The sequence below is a fragment of the Hippocampus bargibanti genome, linkage group LG04, assembly GCF_051943395.1.
Source record: "Hippocampus bargibanti isolate YZ-2025 linkage group LG04, ASM5194339v1, whole genome shotgun sequence".
NCBI classification, from domain to species: domain Eukaryota; kingdom Metazoa; phylum Chordata; class Actinopteri; order Syngnathiformes; family Syngnathidae; genus Hippocampus; species Hippocampus bargibanti.
In genome coordinates, this window is record NC_142737.1 from 32,084,499 (window position 1) to 32,105,953 (window position 21,455).

Below are 21,455 nucleotides of genomic sequence, written 5' to 3' on the forward strand. Positions count from 1 at the left end.
TTCAAATGTGAATATTTATCTTATCGTTTGTATTTTGGAGCGTGTTGAACAATGTTCGTGCGTGATGAGGTTTTCTGGAAGAAGCTCAGACGTGACGTCACGGAAGTGCCTCCGCCTCTCATCCAACTTGAGAATCAGCAAAGCGGCAAAGCAAGCAAGCACATCACGGAGGATCTCGTCTTCTTCTCGTCTTTTCGTCTTTTCTTCTCGCTCGCACTCTTTTTGTGATTTTTTTTCTCCCCTTCATCATCAGTCATGGGTGTGAGGAGCACCAGCTTCTGAAAGAGATAACATGGAAAAACAGAAAGGTAAGCATTGCTCACTTTAGAAAGCAACACCTATGATGAGAATGATAATTAGTAACCTGTGCATTGGCGAACAGAGAACGTTGTAAAGTCAGTTGTCATGAGAACACAGATTTTTTTTCCTCAACTATATGGGGAATCACTTCTTTCTAATTTGCAGTTACAGTATGTCCTGAGATACAAGTTTAAACATTCTGTGACCAAGAGCATGGTCATTTGTGTCTCAAATCATCTTTTCCTACTGAAATCAATGCAAAGGCAAGTAATCCGTTCCCATCATCATCCAACTGTTTCTCAGTTTGTTTGTTTTTTAATATTTTTAGCTGACTGTCCTGGAAGATGTTTTACTAATTAGGTATAAGGCTGATGAAGTGTCATCTTGTCAGTTCTGAGGTCCTGATAGCCCTTTCAGCCATTTCTGAGACCTTGGATGGATCGTAGAGTCTCTCTGAAATTCTTGGTGGTTTGTAGAAGTGCAACAGTGAAGTCTCCAGCAGGATTTTTAGGTTGAAGAACTGAAACTGAAGAAGTAGCGGTCCACTCTACTAACTAGCTGTTCCAACTCAGTGATGGTGTGGATGGGATTGGTCATTAGTCTCCCTGCCCTGTGAATGACTGGCGACCAGTTCAGGGTGTAGTCGCCCAAAGTCAGCTGGGAAAAATAGAGTGATATCTCATCTTACGAACGCTTTAGCTCACAAACGTTTTGCCTTACGAACATTAAATTTGTGAGAATAGGAATCACACGGAGGGCCACAATGGCTGGCGGATGAGTTTTCATCACCCCCTTTCTTTGTGTGCAGATTTGGTTTGTTCTCGAGTGAAGTACTTTTGCTATTATGGGACCGAAAAAGACCCCACCACAGGCTAGTGTGAAGCTGAAGAGGACACAATAGAAAATGACGGTCGAGCAGAAGAAGGAGATCATCAAAAAACACGAATGAGGTGTGCGTTTGTGTGACTTAGCGTCCCAGTATCAGTATGCTAAGTCGACCATTGCTACGTGTGGCTAAGGGTGTTTCTGTGTTGTCTAAGCAACGGTCTCAGGCAATAGAAGAGGTTGAAAAACTTCTTTTGATTTGGATTAATGAAAAGCAGCTAGCAGGGGAGAGTGTGAGTGAGGGTATTATCGGCGAGAGAGCATGGCAACTTCACTCGGATATCATCAAGAGGCAACTAAATCAACGACCAACACAAAGGCTTATTTTGTAGAAAATTCAGTTTTATGGGGACCTGGAATGTATTATTCTTATTTTAATGTTTTTTTTATGGGAAATAAATGTTTGGAAGATGAACTTTTTGCCTTACACACGTTTTCTGGGATCCAATTAAGTTCGTAAACTGAGGTATCACTGTAGAAGGATGTATCTGAAGGGGGACGTTCCTGACATTTTCAAGACTCCGAAGCCAGATTCTTCGAAAAACCTTCTAAGACCATCGATGTGTGATATTTCCAACGAAATGTCACTTCCACAGAGTGTTCTTTGGTCTTCAAAGTTTGGAAGAACTTTCTTGAGGTTTCTTCAAGGGGCTCACCGCGATGAAACCAAGGAACATGTCAGCTGACGCACGAGCATCCAAATCTTCTTGCCCGCGTTTCAGTGGGCGAAGCTTGATGCTGATTGGATGCTGAAAAAAAACATGAACGCACTTTTATTCTTTCTCCGCCTTTTTTCTTCTTCTTCTTTGCTAAATTTAACAAACGCAGGATGAAAGAGAAAGCTGCTCCACACCCTCCGACACACACACACACACACACACAGACACACACACACACACACACGCGCACACACACGCGCGCGCGCACACACACACACCGTGGACAGTTGTGGACGACTTCTATCTTTGTACTAATTTAAGGCTTTGGTTTTTATGGTAAAGCATCCGAAATCTTCCACATACACACACACACACACACACACACACACACACACACACACACACACACACACACACACACACACACACACACACACACACACACACACACACACACACACACACACACACACGAACTGTATACACACGTTGCATCCAGTTTGGCTTTTGTTTGACTTTTGACATGACTTTTGCATGCTTGCGGCTCTGTTGCATCAAAGCCACAAACAGGAAGTGATGTTGATGTTCAGATAAGCCTGTTTGTGCCCTTGTGTGTCGTCATCGCGATGGTGAAGTGGGCTTCCGTTTGTGTGTGTGTGTGCGTGTGTATGTGTGTGTAAAAGTGGGGATCTCTGCTTAAAGCGGCAACAGATTAGCTGATTAGCAAAATTAGCATCTTCTCCTACTCGGGTCATTCGCGACACAGTCTGTCTGTGTGAGAGAGAGAGAGAGAGAGAGAGAGAGAGCGAGAGACAACAATATGACTGTATGAGAGTGTTTTTGTATGTGCACATGTGTTTGTGTGACTATTCTTGAGGGGCCCACTGTGTGCGAGTGTGTGTTTGTATGAATATTCTTGTGAGGTGGAGGCGTGCGCATGTGTGTGTGTGATGACAATATGTCTGTGCGTTTTTGTATGTGTGTGTTTGTGTGACTATTATTGTGTGTGTGTGTGCGTGGGAAAGCAGCCATACAACCATGGCCGCCTGTCTTGACCCTTTAGGTCGGTCGCTAGCTGTTAGCTAGTTAAGGATTGGATTGGATTAGCCTTTCTGAGTCTCGCAGTGGAGGAATTGACATTTGACAGCAGCAAAGTGATGAAATAAAGAAGTAGAAAATAAAATACAGGAGCTTCCGTAGAGGAAGCCATGCTAGCGGAGCCATGTTGAAGTCAAAACAACAACTAAAAACGAAATTACAAGACACAGACAGTCATTCAATCTGAAGCACTTTCTCTTTGTTGTATGAAGCAGTTCTAGATGAAAGAAGACAGAATGAAAGCCTCCTTTTCACCAGTGGCTCAGGGACATTACGGTGAAACGTGCACGTCTGCTACAAGCTAAATGTTGAAAGCAAACACCAAGCTGTAGCATCCATTACTGACGAGAAAAGACATCTCCCGTCCCACGGAAATCCGCTTTAATTCCGAGCTGCGATTTACAGTTCCACATCCGCATTGGCGCTCAGCCCCGGTGCTCCTTTCTTCTAAAAAAATGCTAAGTTAATTAATAAGTCGATTGTACTTGTCTTTGTTAATTTACACGTGGCTAAAGGCAGTTAGCTAAGATGCCAAAAATGGCGACTGGGGAGCAAAAACAAAGGTTGCTAACTGTTGCTTTCGGATTGTCTCTAATGGTCACTTTTGGTACACATATTGTGCAGTTTTGTCCAAGCTGATGTGGGACCTTCAGTCGTTCCTTTCGGTTCTGGACTCAGAGAACTTGAGCTACATCGCTCAGGCCCAGAAGAAGTCCATCTCAGAGCTGGTGTCCTCGCTGCAGCCGCAAGAAGCTCCAGGTTAGCTCCAGGCTTCGCACACTTTCCTCACCATTTGGTGATTCTCACTTTGTGTTTTTTGTTTGCAGTGGAGGACACCGAGTACGTCATCATGAGCTGTCCGTCATCATCGGCACCGAGCAACCAGGCATTAAGAGACTCCAAGATCTGGACGAGGGATGCGGTGAGTCCAACCGAACAGAGCGAGGTCGCGGAGAAGCGTTCGAAACGGTCGGTAATCTATCAGAATCTTCATGAAAGTCACGTTGGAGGCCATTACCTAACTGTTGAGCTACTACCCGCTACCTATTTAGCTGCTAAATGCTCCACATTTGCCCTCTTTTAACTGCTAGCGAACCTTTCGATGTTACCAATGAACCTTTTACATGTTACCGTTGCTATCTGTTAGCTGGTAACTGCCACTTGCAGCCTCCTAACGGCAAATAAGAGAAAACCTGACTGACACAGTTGTGTTTCTGTATTTCTGTCGCGTTGCTAACTGCTAACAAGCTGCTAAACACTCCGCTATCATTGCCTGTTAGCTGCCGACTGCTCAATATTTAGCGGCTTGTTTATAAATCGTAAACTGTCAACTGTCCTCTTTCATAAGTGGAATTTGTGACCAGTTGCTAACTGCTAACAACCTGCTAAATACTCTGCTAGCTATCATCACCTGTTAGCTGCTGACTGCTCAATATTTAGCGGCTTGTTTATAAATCGTAAACTGTCAACCACCATAAGTGGTGTTTGTGACCTAACTGCTAACAACCTGCTAATTAGCCGACTGCGTTCAACCCGGCTACCAAGCATCTATTTTGAGAGCCGAGAGAGTCAAAGCCCGAGCAAAGTCAACAAAGGACAATTGTGCTGAGAAAGATCTAACGCGAAGGGTTCATATTTGAGGTTCTGGTGCGCCGACTAAGTTCTTGTCAGACGACGGACATCAGTGTAGAAAACAGGACCAGAACCGCAACCATTTTTATTTCTCTCTCTGCTAGCCGAGAAGCACAGCAGTTCTGCTCTGTCATGTGGTTTGCTAATGACAGAGTCCTCCTGAGGTTTGGGAGGAGACCGTGTGTGTGTGTGTGTGTGTGTGTGTGTGTGTGTGTGTGTGTGTGTGTGTGTGTGTGTGTGTGTGTGTGTGTGTGTGTGTGTGTGTGTGTGTGTGTGTGTGTGTGTGTGTGTGTGTGTGTGTGTGTGTGTGTGTGTGTGTGTGGATGTGTATTTGTGTGTCAGACAGGATGTTTATATATGAGGCCATTTCTCATCTATCTGCCTATCTGCCTTCCTATTGGCTGAAAGCTTTCCTATGACAGGAAGTGGTCATTGATGGCGGGTGATTAGCGTCTGGGCTACGTGATGGACACAAACACACACGCACAAGCACACACACGCATACTAATCATCTTGTGATCACCCAGCCAACTTGTTTTTTTCTCAACTGTAGCGGCAACTTAGCCCTTGTCGCTACTTCAGATTTCAGATGTGTTCCTTTGCTTTCTCATGAATGACAACACAATGACGAGGTTGTCATCGTTGATCCAAAAACGTTTGCTTTATTTTCTTGAACAAGAACCAAGGATCATCCAACCATATGTTGAGAGTAAAAATTAAAAAAGGGAGTAAACATCATTTCGACAACTGGCCTTTTATACTAATGGCAAACGCATGCTAACATGCTCTTAACACATTCTGATCACGTTCATAACACTTATCACGTGACTTCACATGTGACTTCACACGTGACTTCAGGCGATCTGTCAATCTGATCAGGTGAATTTAGACGATCCGATCAGGTGACTGCAGACGGCCTGATCAGGTGAATTCAAACGATCCGATTAGGCGAATTCAGACGTGACTTCAGGCGATCTGTCAATCTGATCAGGTGAATTTAGACGATCCGATCAGGTGACTGCAGACGGCCTGATCAGGTGAATTCAAACGATCTGATTAGGCGAATTCAGACGTGACTTCAGGCGATCTGTCAATCTGATCAGGTGAATTTAGATGATTGGATCAGGTGAATTCAAACAATCCGATCAGGTGAATTCAGACGTGACTTTAGGCGATCTGTCAGTTTGATCAGGTGAATTTAGACGATCCGATCAGGTGACTGCAGACGGCCTGATCAGGTGAATTCAAACGATCTGATTAGGCGAATTCAGACGTGACTTCAGGCGATCTGTCAATCTGATCAGGTGAATTTAGACGATTGGATCAGGTGAATTCAAACAATCCGATCAGGTGAATTCAGACGTGACTTTAGGCGATCTGTCAGTTTGATCAGGTGAATTTAGACGATCCGATCAGGTGACCTTAGACGATCCGATCAGGTGACTGCAGACGGCCTGATCAGGTGAATTCAAACGATCCGATTAGGCGAATTCAGACGTGACTTCAGGCGATCTGTCAATCTGATCAGGTGAATTTAGACGATCGGATCAAGTGAATTCAAACAATCCGATCAGGTGAATTCAGACGTGACTTTAGTCGATCTGTCAGTTTGATCAGGTGAATTTAGACGATCCGATCAGGTGACCTTAGACGATCCGATCAGGTCAATTCAGACGTGACCTCGGGTTATTTGTCAATCTGATCAGGTGAATTCAAATGATCCGATCAGGTCAATTCAGATGTGACTTCGGGTTATTTGTCAATCTGATCAGGTGAATTCAAATGATCCGATCAGGTCAATTCAGACGTGACTTCGGGTGATTTGTCAGTCTGATCAGGTGCCCAGATAAGAGCTGTGGTATTGCATGTGACCAGGTTGGATTGGATCAGGAATGAGTACATTAGAGGGACAACTCATATTAGAGGCTTTGGAGAGAAAGTCAGAAAGGCCAGACTGAGATGGTTTGGACATGTCCAGAGGAGAGAGAGTGACTATATCGAGAGAAGGATGCTGAGCCTTGAACTGCCAGGCAGGAGACCGAGAGGAAGACCGAAGAGGAGGTTTATGGATGTGGTCAAAGAGGACATGACGGTAGCTGGTGTGAGACAAGAGGATGCAAAAAAACGGGTTAGATGGATGACATTGATTCGCTGCGGCGACCCCTGAAGGGAAAAGCCGAAAGGAAAAGAAGAAGATCAGGTGACTTTAGACGATCCGATCAGGTGAATTCAGACGTGACTACCGGCAATCTGTCAGTCTGACCAGGTGACTTTAGACGAACTGATCAGGTACATTCAGATGTGACTTCAGGTGATCTGTCAATCTGATCAGGTGACTTCAGACGATCCGATCGGGTGAATTCAGACGATCCGATTAGGCGAATTCAGAGGTGACTTCAGGCATTCTGTCAGTCTGATCACGTGACTTTAGACAATCCAATCAGGTGAATTCAGACAATCCGATGAGGTGAATTCAGATGAACTGATCTGAAAAGTTGTTGCTCCAAGCTTTACTGTCTTCCGCATGCTGCTTACGACAACATCTCATGTCAGGATGACTAATGGAGCCTAGATACCTCAATCTTGCTAATAGATTAACATGAAGTAAAACAACAATAAAATGAAAGCTATTTTACCTATTTTTAAACTTAACAAAAATCAATTCGAACCAACATTTCCTCATGGCTCTAATAATCCAAAATCAAGGTCCCTGGGTCACTGGAATGCCCACCTGTGGGTTCTCAAGCTCCTGGCGATGGTGATGAAGACGAAGATGAAGATACCTACGAAGAGGCGCAACCATACGTAGCCGATAGCAACAGTCACATTGGTATGTGCACCAACACACACGTAAACACACGTAAACACACGACAATGACAAGTGAGCGACGCCCCAGAACAAGCCGAGTCGGAGAACAGCTACTACGAGTCTTACGGCGAAGATGGCGAGGACGACAACGACGACGACGAAGAGCACACCAAGGACAGAGCTCACTACATCCAGTGGAGTTCCTCTCAGCCTTGTCTCAGGACCCCTCCGGAATCTCGCCTGTGCGGGTACCTGTGGAGGAGGAAATGGTTGGGACAATGGACCAAGCAGCTCTTCATCATCAGGAATCACCTCCTGTTGGTGCGTCACGTCTTGGCTTTGTTTGTTTTTTTCAAATTTTTAATCAGCATCTTTTTAGATGTCTGTGTTGGCTCGCCGTCGTACAAGAGCACTCCACCGAGGAACCGTTTTTTTCAGCTGTCATCTGTACTCACGACCAGGTTCCGTTCCGACAAAATGGTCGAAGGTCAAACGGTCGTAAGTCAAAATCCATTCAAAATGGCAGATGTGACGTTTACAAGAATATACAGGTAACATCCGAGTTACGACCTGGTTCCATTTTGACAAAACAGTCGTAAGTCAAACAGTCATAAGTTGAAATCCATTCAAAATGGCCGATGTGACGTTTAAAATATACAGGTAACATCCGAGTTACGACCGGGTTCCGTTCTGACAAAATGGTTGTCAGTCAAACGATCGTAAGTCGAAATCAATTCAAAATGGCCGATGCGACGTGTACACAACAGGATAGTATACGATGTCAATCTGTTGTTTTGAAGCAACATTTTCTATTGAATACGATGATATACCAAACTGTTTATAGTTCATTTATAAATTTGATAACTTTTAGTGTCATTTTTATCATTTTTGTATTTCATATTATCGATTTTTATTACTGTTGAACGCGCTGTTGAAAAATTGCTTTCCCTGCTAACGGCCAGAAGAGGTCGCCCGACACACATGGTCGGACTCAGGCGGTGTCACATTTTGCAAGGTGGTGATGGCGGGTGCGGATCCCAAAAAGCAGGCAGGAGGGAGCAGTAGGTTGTGTTTGACAAATTGTATTAAAATAAAGTCAGCAGAAACAAAATCTAAAACATCAAAATTATCTGAACGGAAAAAATACAAAGTATCAAAAGAAAACCAAGATTTAAAGTCTGCCAAGGTTAAACAAACACGCACCGCATACAATTGCATACAATGCGTTCAACAATTACCCGACACAGAATGGTCGTGCCGAGGGTCCTTTTGAGTGTCACTGATTGGAAACGACCAGCACCTGTGCAGGTGCAGGCGAGGCTGACAGCGCCACCCACAAGGAAAAAAGCAGTGTACAGTACTACAGGAGATGTAGCCGAGACGGTATCTGCACTGTATAACTACTGTATTAAGTGTAGTCACGCAATAGTCACGTAGTATTGCTGTGCGAGTGTGTGACACGCTGGCTGGCCAAAATTGTAGTATGTGTTGAAGGCTGCGTGTGCGTTACGGTGCCAGGCCTAGAATTAAAAAAAGGGAGTCTGACGGTCGTGGTCGTAACTCGCACGGATTGAAACTCGGATGTTACCTCTATGTCCCTAATGGACAGAGGTGCAACAGCCAAACCCTTCACTAAATTGCCAAGGTGGTTGAAGGTTTAATTTAGACCGTGCTTTTTAGGCCTATACCACGTCGGCTTAGTCATGCTAATGAGGTGAAACCAGTGCCAGGGATAGAGGAATAGAGGTAATCAGATTGGCTTCAAGGAGTGGTCCACTGCTCCTCCAACTTAAGTCCCTAGTGCAGGGACTTATCAGAGCAGATAGGCCACCAGTGTCCTTTAGTTCGCTGATGAAGCTCGTCGGATGAGGAGTAAAATGTCCGACACCTTCAAAAAAGTACAGATGACGGCTGAAGAAACCTTTTCCTCCATCTTTTTTGATGTTTCTTTCTTCATTTTAACTTATTCATGAATTTATTCGGGAACTGAAAATATGACGTACAGCACCATTACTCAATTTGTTCGGGTTTTGTTTTTTTCATGCCTGGGTGCCGATCAAGCGCTGGCCATGGCCTCTGGTGATGCTGTTATTTTCCACAAGGGGGCATCATTTGCCTTTTTTTCCATGTTAGCACTTTGTCAAAGTCAAAGTCAGCTTTATTGTCAAATATGCTAATATGCATGACATACAGCACATATTGTCACGGTTTGCGAGGTGGTGATGGCGGGTTCGGATCCCAAAAAGCAGGCAGGAGGGAGCAGGAGGTTGTTTGACAAATTGTATTAAAATAAAGTCAGCAGGAACAAAATGTAAAACATCAAAATGATCTGAATGGAAAAAATACAAAGTAGCAAAAGAAGACCAAAAGTAAAAGCCCGCCAAGGTTAAACAAACCCGTACACGATGCATGCTGCAACCAAGCAGCAAACAAACAATGAATCGGCACCGGATGGTCGTGCCGGGTGTTCTTTTAAATGTCAATGATTAAACGACCAACACCTGCGAGGCTGCAGGCAGGGCTGACGTCGCTACCCGCTGGTCGCCAATCTGATCAGGACGACCAGCACCTGTGAGGTGTAGGCGGGGGCGACAGCGCCCCCCGTTGGTCGTCAACCAGATCATGACACATATGAAATTACTGTCCTGTCGGACCCAGCATGCAAGGCACTTATAATGACTTTAACAAACATAATAAACATGAAAACGCCAATTTGCCGGGAGAGCTGTTGTTAAAGTGCTATATCAACCAATATGCATATACGTATTGCATTATATTTTGGACAGCTGCCCCCATTTCAAGCTCATATAACTCCAGACCCATATCATTTAAGAATTAGCTCATTTCTTCCAATGAAAGAAGAGAGTCTAATGTTTCTTACGCCGAATTGAATGTTTATGTCATCCTAACACTCAATATTCAGTGGGTCCTGGAATTCGAGTGACAATGACAATAACCCTGGCACTGGAGTGGTCACATTTCTTATTTTATAAATGTGACATCTACCGACTCAACAACTCACTATATATTCATTATTATTAATTACCGGTATTCATTAATACCTGTGGAATTCTTGACATTTTCTGTTTCAGTGCTACAAGTGCGCACGGGACCTCCTCCCCCATCTGCAGTTGAGTCTGCGTGGCTGCCAGCTGGTCTACAAGCTGAAGAGCAACCGGAAGATTCCGCACCAACTCAAGCTTCTCCTGCTCGGGGCCGACACCCTGGTGCTGGGCTACAGCAGCTTCCAGCAGGCCGACGAGTGGCGCCGGGTCGGTGCCCGATTAGAAACGCATCACACATACTGAGTTAGCTTAAAGCTAACATGCAATGCAAAACACCATAGACAGGCTAAGAAAACTTGTATCCATGTTGCATTCTTATCACACTTCCGCTAGCTTAAAGGACGACCGACATCTGCGGACAAGTTGTGTCCATAATTTGTAAAATGGCTTCAAATGACTTCTACTGAGCGTATTTTACAAAGATTCCACCGCATATAGCTATATTTTACGTTTAAAGACTCGTACTGAATATTCCGGAACTCTTGTTTTTGAGTTGGTGACGAGTCCTCACGTGACGTCACTGAAGGAACGCCCCTGGCCGAAAAAGGACACATTGTAGCAGTCCTTCCATCACGTCAATGCATTTTGCTGTACTTGTTTGGTCTGAAAACTTCGGGTTGCACCAAAAAGAGGCAGAAGAGGGCAACAAAGCTCCGTGTAAGGAATTAATCAGACTGTGGAAACGGGCTGATTAATTCCTTACACGCTTTGTCGCCATTTTCTGCCTCTTTTGGTGCTACATTTCCCCTCCCTATTGCCTCAAATTGGCACGGAACAAATTATTTAATCGATTGCAAACATGTATGCTTTCCTCTTCAGAACTATTTGAATCATATTCATAACTGGATGAGTAACAAGAAAGCATATTCCCCGAATCTGAAGCCATTGTTTTGATTCTCTAGCAAGGCAACACGTCTTGGGGTGACACCACGAACAAGGGGGGCGGGACCTTCTGAAACTGGCCACTTCCAGGTTCATTTTTTTGCAGATTTTGGACACTAAGTCATTTTTATTGGAGTTTAGCATTTGACTAAATATATCATACTGAGTGTTTTGGGTATTTTAGATCCTATAAAACGTTTTTCTGATGTCAGTTAGGAAACAAAAAAGTGATGTCGGTTGTCCTTTAATGCTAACACATAATGCAAAACACTATAGAAAGTCTAACAAAACTAGCATCCATGTTGCAATCTTATCACTCTTTATGCAACTGATATTCGAACACCAACTACTTGGTGTGTGTGTGTAGCATCTACATCCGCTAGCTTAATGCTAACACATAATGCAAAACACTCTAGAAAGGCTAACAAAACTAGCATCTATGTTGCAATCTTATCACTCTTTATGCAACGGTTATTCGAACACCAACTAATTGCTGTATGTGTGTGTGTAGCCTCTACATCTGCTAGCTTAATGCTAACACACAATGCAAAACACCATGGAAAGGTTAATAATACTAGCGTCCATGTTGCAGTCTTATCACCCTTTATGCAACGGATATTCGAACACCAACTAATTGGTGTGTGTGTGTGTAGACTCTACATCCGCTAGCATAATGCTAACACACAATGCAAAACACCATATAAAGGCTAACAAAACTAGCATCAATGTTGCAGTCTTATCACACTTTACACAACTGATATTCGAATACCAACTAATTGGTGTGTGTGTGTGTGTATATATGTGTGTGTCTCGACTCTACATCCGCTAGCTTAATGCTAACACTCAATGCAAAACAATAGAGAAAGGCTAACAAACCTAGCATCCATGTTGCAGTCTTATCACTCTTCACGCAACGGTTATTCGAAAACCAACTCATGGATGTGTGTGTGTGTGTGTGTGTGTGTGTGTGTGTGTGTGTGTGTGTGTGTGTGTGTGTGCGTGCGTGTGTGTGTGTGTGTGTGTGTGTGTGTGTGTGTCTGTGTGTGTGTCTGTGTTTCCGTGCATGCGTGCAGGTGATCGAGGAGCTAAGCGTCGACGAGGAAGATAAAACCACTAGCTCACAAATTTCTCTATGGTCTCGTCGGGTGAGGAACACAAAGCGCAGACACACACACACACACACACACACACACACACACACACACACACACACACACACACACACACACACAGATTCACGTTTCAATGGTTTTGTGAGGTCCAGATAACTACAAATAAGAAGTGAGGACCACCGTTGCTGATAAGTTTATAGATAAAAAATAAATAAAAAGTGGACTTGAAACTGAAATAACAGCAGGAGTGAGGTTTCTGAATGGGTACATTCAAAGTCCTCACAGCTGTTGTGAATTTAGTTAAAATATCGTTTTACTTTATGTGATATGAACTTTTTCCTCTCATTAACCACGCACAAACACACAAAAACACACACAGTGAGGAAAAAGTGTGTGTATCCGAGTGAAATTAAATACACACCAAAAAAATCATTTTGGGTGAATTTGTGAGGACCTCTCTGAAACTTTAACAGATGCATATATAAACCCTCTACAAGCCTTTAGAATGAAAAACTTGTGAGGATCGGCCAAAAGGTACTCACTTGTCAAAAATGTCCTCACTACGTATGGTATAAAATGTTAGTGGTCCTCACAAGACTAGTCATACAAACACACATACACACACGCACACACACGCACACACACACACACACACACACACACACACACACACACACACACACACACACACACACACACACACACACACACACACACACACACACACAATGTTGTGTACTTGGTATGGAGTGTTTGTTGGCTTGTGTGTCCAGTCCAGTGGTCTTGTGACACCCCTCCACCAGCCGGATCCTTCATGTCAACGACACGAGAATAAAGGTACATTTTTGTGTAGTGTCACGTCATGACAACAGATGATTTTTACTTTGCTATTCACTTGTTTGTTGTTTTATTTTGGAAAAAAATATTTCATTCATTCTTTCAATGGCATCTTTTTTTTCTCTTTTTTCTTTTTTTCCTAATTTGCCATTTATTTATTTAAACGTTTTCGCTTGGTTCGCTTGATCATGATTAAAAAAAAATCAATGAAAAACAGACATTGATTACATTTAGCTATCCAGTCATCTTTGAAGCCGATCGTTTTTTTAAAACTGTGCTGTGTGTTTGTCAGCCGTGCTGAGCGTGCTGATGAACTGTCAGTGGCAGAGTCTCCTGTGCCAGGTGGAGGTGGGACATCTCAACATGTTCGCCGAAGAGGACGAAACCCGTCGGGACGGGCGGTCCCGCTCTCCTCAGTACACGCTGCGGCTGCGAGGCTGCCGCGTCAAAGCCGCGCCCGACGGCGAGCGCCCGCACAGGATCACGCTGAGTGCGCTCGGCGAGCAGTTAGCCGTGCTGGAGGTGAGTGGCGGCGAAGGAGGGACAGGAAGTGAGGCGGCGGCGGTGACACTTGCCCCCCCCCGATGTTACTCGCAGGTGAATTCGGTGGACGAGAAGCATCGATGGACGCGCCTCTTGACGGCTGCGGCCGACTGTGGCAGCAAGACTGGTCAAGATGCTCAAATCAGGTACGTCGCTCAGATCTTAGTGGTTTAAGTACGCATTTACGGATTCTGTAGATTTTGGCGTGCAAATGTTGAAACGGCGAATGAAAGTTGATGGACAAAATCCGACTTCAGCGGACAGTTAGGACAGCGGGAAAAAAATCATTGGCACCACCCTATGCATTCTCAAGAACTTGCACTGGACCCTCTGCACCCTGCCCACCACCTTTTCGAGCTGTAAATCATACTGGACCCTTTGCGTCCTGCCCTCCACTTTTTCCAGCAGAAAACATACTGGCCACTTCGCACTCTGCCCACCACCTTTTCCACAGAAAAATCATACTGGACCCTCTGCACCCTGCCCACCACGTTTTCCAGTAAAAAAATCATACTGCATCCTCCGCACCCTACCCACCACCTTTTCCAGCAAAAAATCCTAGTGGACCTTTCGCACCCTTCCCACCACCTTTTCAGCAGAAAATCCTAGGGGACCTTTCGCACCATGCCCACCACCTTTTCCAGCAGAAACATCAACTGGACCCTTCACACCCTGTCCACCACTATTTCCAGTGGAAAAGCATACTGGACCCTTCGCACCCTGACCACCACTTTTTCCAGCAGAAAATCATACTGGACCCTTCACACCCTGACCGCCACTTTTTCCAGCAGAAAATCATACTGGACCCTGCGCACCCTGCCCACCACCTTTTCCAGCAGAAAATCATACTGGACTCTTCGCACCCTGTCCACCACTATTTCCAGTGGAAAATCATACTGGACCCTTTGCACCGTGCACGCCACTTTTTCCAGCAGAAAATCATACTGGACCCGCCGCACCCTGCCCACCACCTTTTCCAGCAGAAAATCATACTGGACTCTTCGCACCCTGTCCACCACTATTTCCATTGGAAAATCATACTGGTCCCTTCGCACCGTGCACGCCACTTTTTCCAGCAGAAAATCATACTGGACCCTCCGCACCCTGCCCACCACCTTTTCCAGCAGAAAATCATACTGGACTCTTCGCACCCTGGCCGCCACTTTTTCCAGCAGAAAATCCTAATGGACCTTTCGCACCCTGCCCACCACCTTTTCCAGCAGAAAAATCAAACTGGACCCTTCGCACCCTGTCCACCACTATTTCCAGTGGAAAATCATACTGGACCCTTTGCACCCTGCCCACCACCTTTTCCAGCATCAAATCATACTGGACCCTGCGCACCCTACACACCACCTTTTCCAGCAGAAAATCATACTGGACTCTTCGCACCCTGTCCACCACTATTTCCAGTGGAAAATCATACTGGACCCTTCGCACCCTGCCCAGCACCTTTTCCAGCAGAAAATCATACTGGACCCTGCGCACCCTGCCCACCACCTTTTCCAGCAGAAAATCATACTGGACTCTTCGCACCCTATCCACCACTATTTCCAGTGGAAAAATCATACTGGACCCTTTGCACCCTGCCCACCACCTTTTCCAGCATCAAATCATACTGGACCCTCCGCACCCTGCCCACCACCTTTTCCAGCAGAAAATCATACTGGACTCTTCGCACCCTGGCCGCCACTTTTTCCAGCAGAAAATCCTAATGGACCTTTCGCAACCTACCCACCACCTTTTCCAGCAGAAAATCATACTGGACTCTTCGCACTCTGGCCGCCACTTTTTTCAGCAGAAAATCCTCGTGGACCTTTCGCACCATGCCCACCACCTTTTCCAGCAGAAAAATCAAACTGGACCCTTCGCACCCTGACCACCACTATTTCCAGTGGAAAATCATACTGGACCCTTTGCACCGTGCATGCCACTTTTTCCAGCAGAAAATCATACTGGACCCTTCGCACCATGTCCACCACTATTTCCAGTGGAAAATCATACTGGACCCTTTGCACCGTGCATGCCACTTTTTCCAGCAGAAAATCATACTGCACCATGCCCACCACCTTTTCCAGCAGAAAAATCCAACTGGACCCTTCGCACCCTGACCACCACTATTTCCAGTGGAAAATCATACTGGACCCTTTGCACCGTGCATGCCACTTTTTCCAGCAGAAAATCATACTGGACCCTCCGCACCATGCCCACCACCTTTTCCAGCAGAAAAATCAAACTGGACCCTTCGCACCCTGTCCACCACTATTTCCAGTGGAAAATCATACTGGACCCTTCGCACCGTGCACGCCACTTTTTCCAGCAGAAAATCATACTGGACCCTCCGCACCCTGCCCACCACCTTTTCCAGCAGAAAAATCAAACTGGACCCTTCGCACCCTGTCCACCACTATTTCCAGTGGAAAATCATACTGGACCCTTTGCACCGTGCATGCCACTTTTTCCAGCAGAAAATCATACTGGACCCTCCGCACCCTGCCCACCACCTTTTCCAGCAGAAAATCATACTGGACTCTTCTCACCCTGGCCGCCACTTTTTCCAGCAGAAAATCCTAATGGACCTTTCGCACCCTGCCCACCACCTTTTCAAGTGGAAAATATTACTGGACCCTCCGCACCCTGCCCACCACCTTTTCCAGCAGAAAATCATACTGGACCCTCCGCACCCTGCCACCTTTTCCAGCGACTCCCCTCAGGCAGGCGCAAGTGTTCCAAATCCAGCAGACGTTTAAACAGCTTCTTCCCCCCGTCGCCATTAACTCTTGCTCAGTAACCCAAATCTAAGTGCACTTTGCCATTTTTTTCATGATACTAGTTCAGCTTTTTCTTTGGATGATACTAGTGCAGCGTGTTCAACCACAGACAAATTCCTTGTGTGTTCGACATACTTGTCCAATCAAGACGATTCTGATGATGATGATCTTGATATTTGCGTCCTCAGCGGGCAGACCCTGAACACCTACATGGACCAGCCGTTCCACTCCAACTCCGCCGCTGAACCCACGCAGCCCGTCTATTCCAACACCCCCATGCTGGAGCACATAGTACGTAAGACCCGCCCCCCATCTCCGCATTCAGACAGACATGTGTCACCTCACCCACTGACGTCTTTTCTCGTGTCATGTGACAGCTTCGAAGTTCTCAGGACACCGCCGCGACCTACACCAACGCCACCTTCAACGGCAGCAGTGAGTTAGCACGCGAGTAGCGTAGCATCGGCCAGGAGCTACTAACACAGTTGATCGATCTAGAATTTTATAGTTTAACTTCAAGTTGGAACGTCGGTTGTTAACTATACTTGTCACTAGCCTTATCTTAGCATCAGTTGCTAGCTGCAAATTATTGTGGCTCTAACTGCCCAGAAGTCAAGATTAGCTGTATAGTTAGCATGAACTGAACGAGCATGCCTATGCATGCTCATGCGACTGTGACCTATACTGACAACCACATTGAGTGAGCGCGAGGGTCTTTCGGCATCGAACACTCGTTTAGCATTGTTGGCATTTGCCTCCATATAGTTAGCGTGAGCTGCTAGCATAGCAAAGGTATCGCAAATTGTCAAGGTTTTCATGAACGCAAAGTGAATTTACCCACTTAGCCGCAATTTAGCTCACAAGCCCGCGTACGTGTATGTGATGTGTTTCAGACAGGAAGTGGTCCGACGTAGCACCACGCGGCGTTCAGAAGTTGGAACTGACGAGCAGGAAAAGCGTGCCTGCGAGGGCAGGCTCGGAGGCTAACCTGGTGTCGGCAACCAATAAGAATAAACGCTCCTCCTTCCGACAATCGCTCACTGTGTGCAGCGAGCGGGCGCAGGTGATTGCCGACCAATCGCTCAACATCTTTTGTTGAGGCCTTCCAACATGGTCATTTGATGCTTCCAAAGTTCTCATCAGCGGTCATGGAGCTAGCTAGCTAAATGTCTGATGAGAAATCATCAGCTAGCTAGCTATCTACCTAGCTAGCGAGCCAGCCCTAATCGTGTAATCCTCTTTTAAAATTTTTGGATGATTTCTCATCAGCTGTCATGGAGCTAGCTTGCTAGCTAGCAAAAATTCTGATGAGAAATCATCAGCTAGCTAGCTATCTACCTAGCTAGCGAGCCAGCCCTAATCGTCTAAGCCTCTTTTTAACTTTTCTGATGATTTCTCATCAGCTGTCATGGCGCTAGCTTGCTAGCTATCAAAAATTCTGATGAGAAATCATCAGCTAGCTAGCTATCTACCTAGCTAGCGAGCCGGCCCTAATCGTCTAAGCCTCTTTTTAAATTTTTGGATGATTTCTCATCAGCTGTCATGGCGCTAGCTTGCTAGCTAGCAAAAATTCTGATGAGAAATCATCAGCTAGCTAGCTAGCTACCTAGCTAGCGAGCCAGCCCTAATCGTCTAAGCCTCTTTTTAACTTTTCTGATGATTTCTCATCAGCTGTCATGGCGCTAGCTTGCTAGCTAGCAAAAATTCTGATGAGAAATCATCAGCTAGCTAGCTATCTACCTAGCTAGCGAGCCAGCCCTAATCGTCTAAGTCTCTTTTTACATTTTTGGTTGATTTCTCATCAGCTGTCATGGAGCTAGCTTGCTAGCTAGCAAAAATTCTGATGAGAAATCATCAGCTAGCTAGCTATCTACCTAGCTAGCGAGCCAGCCCTAATCGTCTAAGCCTCTTTTTACATTTTTGGTTGATTTCTCATCAGCTGTCATGGAGCTAGCTTGCTAGCTAGCAAAAATTCTGATGAGAAATCATCAGCTAGCTAGCTACCTAGCTAGCTAGTGAGCCAGGCCTGATCGTCTAAGCCTCTTTTTAAATTTTTGGATGATTTCTCATCAGCTGTCATGGCGCTAGCTTGCTAGCTAGCAAAAATTCTGATGAGAAATCATCAGCTAGCTAGCTACCTAGCTAGCTAGTGAGCCAGGCCTGATCGTCTACGCCTCTTTTCAACTCTTCTGATGATTTCTCATCAGCTGCCAAGGAGCTAGCAAGCTATATAGCTAAATTTCTGAGGAGAAATCATCAGCTAGCGAGCCACCTAGCTAGCTAGCGAGCCAGCCCTGATCACCGAAGCCTCTTTTCAACTCTTCTATTGATTTCTCATCAGCTGCCAAGGAGCTAGCAAGCTATATAGCTAAATTTCTGAGGAGAAATCATCAGCTAGCGAGCCAGCTAGCTAGCTAGCGAGCCAGCCCTGATCACCGAAGCCTCTTTTTTACTCTTCTGATAATTTCTCATCAGATGTCATGTAGCTGGCTAGCTATCTCGCTACATTTCTGATGAGAAATCATCAGCTAGCTAGCTAGCTAGCTAACGAACCAGCCCTGATCGCCTAAGCCTCTTTTCAACGCTTCTTATGATTTCTCATCAGCTGTCATGTAGCTAGCTAGCTAGCTACATTTCTGATAAGAAATCATCAGCTAGCTAGCTACCTCGCTAGCGAGCCAGCCCTGAGCACGAGTCTCTGCTGGTCTTTCTTGGTCCCCGTTGGTTTGTGATGATGTTTCCCCCCGGTTGGTGGCGGTCTAGGCCAGTCTGCTGAACCCTCTCCTGCGTCGTACGGCATCTGTGAAGACTTCGCTGAGACGAGCGCCGTCCGCCCTCTTCATCGAGCACGGGAAGGTTTTCCAGAGGAGGAAGGTTAGCGTCACTTTCCTCGTGTTAACATTATACAATGATCGTCATTAACTCATTCACTGCCAGACGTGCAAAAAATGTGTCCAGTCCAGTGCCAGGGTTTTTGTCATTGTCACTCAAAATGCAGGACCCATAGAATATTGAGTTTTAGGACGACATTAACATTCAATGCAACGTAGGAAACCTTAGACACTCTTCTTACACCAGAAAAAAGCGTTAATTCCTAAGTTATATGGATCTGGAGTTATCTCAGCTTGAAATGGGGCAGATGTACAAAATACAATGCAATACATCCATATTGGTTTATATAGCGCTTTACATTATGTTGCTCACTTGAGCTATCTATCTGGCCATCTAGCTAGCGATCTAGCTGGCTACCTAGCTAGCTATCTATTTGCTAACTCTTAGCTAGCTAGCTGGCAACCTAGCTAGCTATATATTTGCTATCTATTTCCTATCTATAAGCTGGCTAGCTAGCTATTAGTTATCTATTAGCTAGCTAGCTAGCTAACTTTCTATCTATTTGAGTTTTTCCAGGTTAAGTGAACGCTAGCGCGCGTGGCTGCCGCTGCTCACCCACAGACAAACTGATCCTGTGTGTAAATTGACCTTGAGAGTTTTGAAAGATGCTAAGAAATGAAATGGATTATTATTATTATAATTATTCATATTATTATTATTATTATTATTATTATTATTATTAACAACAGCTGAACCTGGAACATAGCGCTAACATGGAAAAAGGCAAATGCTGCCCACTTGTGGAAAAGAAAAAAACATTGCCAGAGGTCTGACCAGCGCTTTATCGACACCAAAGCATGAAAAAAAACCCGAACAAATTCGGTAATGTTACTCTACGTTATATTTTCAATTCCCGAAAAAAATCATGAATGGGAGTGAATGAGTTAAGTTCCAAGTGCGTCGCCACGGTGACGAGGCGTTTGCGGTCTCCGACAGGAATGGGAAACCAAAGCTGCTGCCTGAGGCGGGCCGACGCTAGCATGTGACAAAGTGAGGACACGTGAGACCGGGTGGCCGAGTCATGTGACCATGTGACCTCCTGATGGCTATTATTACATTTTACATATGTTATGACATGTGTTATGACATTTTTCCATCACGACTGTGACACCAATGCACCCTTTAATTTATGACAGTGATACCTCAGCTTACGAACTTAATTGGTTCCGAGAAAGTGGGTGTAAGGTGAAAAGGTTGTCTGCCAAACATTTATTTCCCATAAGAAACCATTAAAATGAGAATAATCCGTTCCCAGGTCCCCACAAAACATAATTTTCTACTTTCTAATTTTTTAAGCCTTAAAACTACACAAAAGATACCTTATTTATGTATAATAAATGTGCTATTGTATTGTAATTAAAGAAATAAACTGTACTGTTTAATAAAGTCGTTTTATTGACTTTTGTGACAGTCGTTGATGTCGTTGCCTCTTGATGATATCCGAGTGAAGTTGCCGTGCTTTCTGGGCGATAATACCCTCACTCACACTGTCCCCTGCGAGCTGCTTTTCGTTCATCCAAATCAACAGACAATTTTCAACCTCTTCTATCGGCTGACACCGTTGCTTAGACAACACAGAAACACCCTTAGCCACACGTAGCAATGGTCGACTTAGCGTACTGCTACTGGGACGCTAAGTCACACAAACACACACCTGGTTGGTGTTTTTCGATGAGCTCCTTCTTCTGCTCGACCATCATTTTCTTTTGTGTCCTCTTTGACTTAACGTTAGCCTGTGGTGGGGTCTTTTTCGGGCCCAAAAAAAGCAAAAATACTCCACTCAATAACAAACTACGTTTGCACTGAGTGCACTCAAAGAAAGTGGGTGTGGAAAACTAGTCTGCCAGCCACCGAGGCGCTGTGTGGTTTGGTTCGTCCGCCGAAAACCAGTTTGTATGCCAAGATTATATTCTCGCGAATATAATGTTCGTAAGGCGAAAGGTTCGTGAGCTAAAGCGTTCGTAAGCCGA

At 45.1% G+C, this 21,455-nt stretch overlaps 1 protein-coding gene across 2 annotated transcripts; it reads left to right on the top strand.

Annotated features, from left to right (window-relative positions):
- The first annotated feature begins 142 nt into the window (after positions 1 to 142).
- On the top strand, positions 143 to 21,447 carry LOC148899737 (actin filament-associated protein 1-like 2). Of its 2 annotated transcripts, XM_088995203.1 has the most exons (15): positions 143 to 308; positions 3,567 to 3,701; positions 3,770 to 3,864; positions 7,281 to 7,404; positions 7,472 to 7,704; positions 10,476 to 10,655; positions 12,404 to 12,475; positions 13,216 to 13,279; positions 13,572 to 13,801; positions 13,877 to 13,968; positions 16,782 to 16,884; positions 16,971 to 17,028; positions 17,487 to 17,656; positions 19,357 to 19,467; positions 20,422 to 21,447. In XM_088995203.1, the coding sequence occupies exons 1-15, from the start codon at positions 293 to 295 to the stop codon at positions 20,446 to 20,448; spliced, it is 1,710 nt and encodes a 569-aa protein (XP_088851329.1). In that variant the 5' UTR covers positions 143 to 292; the 3' UTR covers positions 20,449 to 21,447. The 2 variants fall into 2 exon arrangements, with proteins under 2 accessions (XP_088851329.1, XP_088851328.1); XM_088995202.1 differs by lacking the exon at positions 20,422 to 21,447 and having other exon boundaries at positions 19,357 to 20,105.
- Positions 21,448 to 21,455: the final 8 nt, after the last annotated feature.